Source organism: Rhopalosiphum maidis, chromosome 1, assembly GCF_003676215.2.
Source record: "Rhopalosiphum maidis isolate BTI-1 chromosome 1, ASM367621v3, whole genome shotgun sequence".
NCBI classification, from domain to species: Eukaryota; Metazoa; Arthropoda; class Insecta; order Hemiptera; family Aphididae; genus Rhopalosiphum; species Rhopalosiphum maidis.
The window spans coordinates 30,687,332-30,692,208 of record NC_040877.1 but is presented as its reverse complement, the minus strand read 5'-3'; the positions used below and the strand labels follow the sequence as shown (position 1 = coordinate 30,692,208).

Below are 4,877 nucleotides of genomic sequence, written 5' to 3'. Positions count from 1 at the left end.
ACTAGCTATGTGATAAGAAAATAAATTGAAAAAATTGGTAATTTATCAACGTATTATTAAAATAAAAAGAACACCTAAAACCGTAGTACAGTATATTATATGAAAAAAACCATCAAAGTTAAATATAATTTAAGTAAATATTCATAATATACTGTACAACTGTTCAAAACATTATAGTAGGTATTAAACAAACACAGCCTTGCGACACTTGTTATTCAGATGAGCTTCTTATTGATGCTGCCAATCGTCCTCCGGGTTGAAATTATACTAGAATATAGCGTAATTATTTCATTTTTTTTGTTTTTCCGATATTATGGCAAGATCTGAAATTTTTGTTTTATTTTACTATTTACCACCCAAAGTACCAAATAGATCATATTTGATACAAGAATTCACGACAAGCAGAAAATAAACTACATAATTGTAAAATCATTTTACATTTTTCGCTAAGTCCAGGATTTAAGGTGTACTTAACGGCTTTATTTTATTCTTGACAATTTCATCATTAATGTATGGTTGGTAACCTTTTTGAACTCTCAGGTCACGTTCACAAATTAAAAACAGTTTGCGGACCAGATAAAAATAAGAATTTTATATTCTTAAATTATTTACTATGGAAAAAAATATTGTCTAGAACTTTAAAACAATAAAATATAAATAAAAAAAAAATTTCAGTGTTTGAGAATTTAAAACGAGTCGTAAATACAATAACCCGCCAGTTGCCGACCACTTCATTGGACTGGACGATTGGAAATAAAATATTGGTCTAAGTCATCGGGGTTACATTTTATAGAAGTCAATAAACATTTATTATGTATAAAAAGTAAATTTATTACTACCCCACAATTATAGGACAATTAACCTACGTAAGTGTCCTTCGACGCTTTTCAAATCAAGCTGTGTCATATTAATTCAAATGTGCACCGTTACCCACATCTCCCACATAATATAGGAATAAAGATACTCCGTATTTCCACGATTACGACTCTTTGGTTCAGTTTAGGGCAAAAGCACCTTTTATATATTTTATAAAGAAGAGTATTTCCTATGTGTTGACCGGATAGATTTTTAATATTTACATTTTTTTATAAATATAAGCATGTTTTAATTTAAAATAATTTTGATTATTTTTTAACCATTAATAATTTATTTAAAATTGTAAATAATAAAAATCTATCTGGTCAATGCACTGTAAATACTCTTCTTTATAAAATATATAATAGGTGCTATTGCCCTAACTGAACCAGAGAGTCGCAATCATAAAAATATACGGAGTATCTTTGTTCCTGTATTATGTGATGTTAGATAGACAGAGAAAACAAATTCTGGTGTAGCGACTCCTAAATTAGCTTTGTTTTACCTACACATTTCATCTATAACAATATTGTAATACACAAAACTTTTTGAATTTTCTCTAATTTTTTTTTTTTTTTGTAAGCCCAAAAACCGATGATCGTGTTTCCCCTGGATAATGTCTTCGGATGTTGTAATAACTTTTAAAATTTTACTCTAAAATTGATAGTCATATGCTTTTGGTGAATAATATTGAAAATTAACCAACAATTAGATATTTAATTTAACTGTATTACCCTATTGTCCGCTTAGGTACTATTTAAATATATTTTATTATAAATACTTCAAGGAGATCTGAACCCAATGCCTAATAAAAAGTAAAAGGTATGAAAAAATTATATCTAATAAATAATAATACTAAAACAACACACACTATATTTTTTATTTGTTACTTTATTTAAGACTCACAACAAAGATATAGTTAATATACAAACAATATAAATCCTCGAACAAAAATCTGACAAAAAAAAAAAAACCGGTAAACAAGCCCTCTAATTATGAAAAAAAAAATAATACGAATTAATAATCCATGTAGGTACTCGAATTCACCTATGTAGATGCGAGTTTTCGTGAAGATAACAATAGCAAACGGATTGCCGACTGTTGACTGTTTACCGATTGTTTGTATGTTTATTGTCTTATTGATACATCAATACAATATAATTTGAAGTTTGTTTATTACCAAAACTATTCGAAAAGATATTTAATATTACTTGAACATTTGTTATGTATTATACCTGGTATTATCAGATTAAAAGGTGTACAAGTCATACATACAATTATCGCCAAAACGATTCGGCGCCTAAAAGTCGCGCTGCTGAGTGGCTTCGGATGATGGGGTCCTCTTAGGAGTACACCGTTTGCTTTCGGTACCTCCGCGAAAACGCGATAATCATCAATGTTTTATGATAAGTGTTATCAAAGTGCGTGTAAAGTGGACCAAATAATGCTCAATCCACCTTTCAAATGATATTAATATATTTTAATATAATGTTTTCGCATAATTATTATTTATAATTTATTACAGTTGTTCATAAACTACTTGTCCACGAGTACAACGTAAGTATTACGTGACTCGTCAAAATAACTAAATTCGAATTATTTCGCAACTGGATATTCCTCACGGGTATAACTATTATCGGTGTCAGAATAAATTCTAATTCACATCACTCAACTATGGTATTCGCTAAATGGAACAGCCCAGTGTTTCAAGCAGATCCTATCAGCTGCTAGATATGTCGGACTCCGGCAGCAGTTCGTCAGCACACATTCCGCCATTGATATTGACTTCGCCGAGGAAAAAGAGATATAGGAAGTGAGTACACTCAGTGGTCAGTAGCCGACAGCTGGTGACATTGTTAGTATTATTTTTTTTCTCGTTTTATTCGATTCTAGGTTTGGCAACAGTAGAGACAAGTTTGTTGAAAAAGTGACGTTTGAAAAATGTCGTTTGCAGTCACGCACAGTATGTGTGTTTTTTGTTCTATCTGTTCTCATTGTCTGGCTGCTGACAATGAGTTGGTTCATCAATGCTTTACAAAACGAATTGGACAAATTCAACCATACCTATTATTACAAGTAAGAATTCCAAATTTTATTTGTCAATATTTTCATTTGTTTCTTCAAACCATTGATAGTTCTAATTTCTACAGTAATTTTCTTTCTGATCATATGAAATTGTTATCAATTTTTTGTATACATACACATAATAAATTGTTTACATATTATTAATATATCCAATGAAAAATATGTTTAACTAGTTTCGTTTTTAAATTGTAAACAATGTTGTGTATTTGGTTAGATATTAAAGATAAAATATAGATATAACTCATATACCTTATACTAGTACAACTAACTACTATATAGATAGTTGTTAATAATTTATTATCCACTAATCATTATAATGATAGGTATTGTGATTTCTGACAGTCATTATTTTTTTTTTTAACCTTGTATAAAATATAAAAACAGAATTAAATAATGAAATCATTGATATCTATTAATGACTAGATTTAATGTATTTATTGCTTCATAGTAATTTGCATTAAGATTGAAACAAAATTAACAATATTCTGTAATATCAATAGTAAATAAATTTAACTTTGAATAATTATTAAATTGCTATGTAGTATGTGCATACTATATAAATTAATAAATAATACAAGTTTATTTTTTAAGTTTACTTTATTTGTTTATGTAAAAAAACTGTAAAACTTAAATCAAGTGAAATCAATTTTAATATAAATAGTTTAAATTAACATAATTAAGTCTAAAATGTATGCATAATGCAGTTGTTGACAACAGCCTCTTGAATTTGCTGCGCAGTTATTTCATATGGTTAACATAATCTATCTTAATATTTATTTCACAAGAAACATTTAAAAACATCAGTTACTTTTTACAATATTATATTTGAATGTGTTTTTTACAAACAATTATCGTGTTGATAATTTTGAATATACTGGGTCATTCAAATTTTATATAATCTCTATTATTTCTTATAAATAGAATATTTTATTTTTTACTTAAATCCAAAACTACTTTGTATTATATTTGTTATATTAAAATACATCAACTAATCCCACACCTAAAATAAATAAATTAATAAATATTTTGTTTGATCGATTAGTGTGGTGTTGCCAGTGTTGGTACTTATAGAAATATAATTTCAGCTTGTTTTTTGTCTGTATTCTCATGACTGGCGTACTTATTCAATATTTATTATTGTTTATTACTTTTGATGTCTTTAGAATGGTTTACTTGTACAATTATTGGTCATTAGTGCCCTTCCCGATAATTGTTGGTAAATGCGACACAAGTTAAAAGACAAATACTTGTAAAAATGACTTAATCAGTTAACAATTAATTATCCATAATAAATTAATTGTATAATAGATGCTTCTTGTTTTTTGAATTTATGGTTTAATACAATTGTTGTACTTAATTAAAATTATATTATTTACATTTTCCTCCACTATCCATATTTCATCTTTATGTTTAGGTATGTAGTATGTATAGTCAAACATTGGTCACTGATATAAATATAATTAAGTATTAATGTATAAACTAATAAAAGTTAGAAAAACTTACAACTTTAAAAGTATAGATTAGTTTATAAGTTTATGTTATAATCAGGGATGTCCAAAACAAAGCTTGCGAGTTGCATGCTGCTCTTGAGCCAGTCTCATACGGCTCTTCACATCAAGCTTAAAATAAAATTATTAACTATTTTATAAACATTTCTTAACAATGTGGCTTGCTTAGAATTAGCTTCATAAATTTGTGGCTCCCAAAATTAAAGTTATTGGCCATCCCTGTTATAAATAGTTCATTTTGTTTAGGTTCAATAATTCATTATTTATTACCTATTCTCCATTTAAAATGTTTACTATATTTTATACAATTAAATGCATATACCTCTGCAATCTGTATGACTGTGTCTATATTATGTTCTAAATTATTTAATACATCATAGTATAGGTGTATGCCGTATAGCATTATTCTCCTATTACACACCAAATGGT

At 27.4% G+C, this 4,877-nt stretch overlaps 1 protein-coding gene across 1 annotated transcript; it reads left to right on the top strand.

The window, feature by feature from the left end:
* The first annotated feature begins 2,284 nt into the window (after window positions 1-2,284).
* LOC113560649 lies at window positions 2,285-4,564 on the top strand. Its single transcript, XM_026966657.1, has 3 exons — window positions 2,285-2,668; window positions 2,749-2,931; window positions 4,489-4,564. Exons 1-3 carry the CDS (start codon window positions 2,544-2,546, stop codon window positions 4,562-4,564), a joined length of 384 nt encoding a protein of 127 aa, XP_026822458.1. The 5' UTR covers window positions 2,285-2,543.
* Window positions 4,565-4,877: the final 313 nt, after the last annotated feature.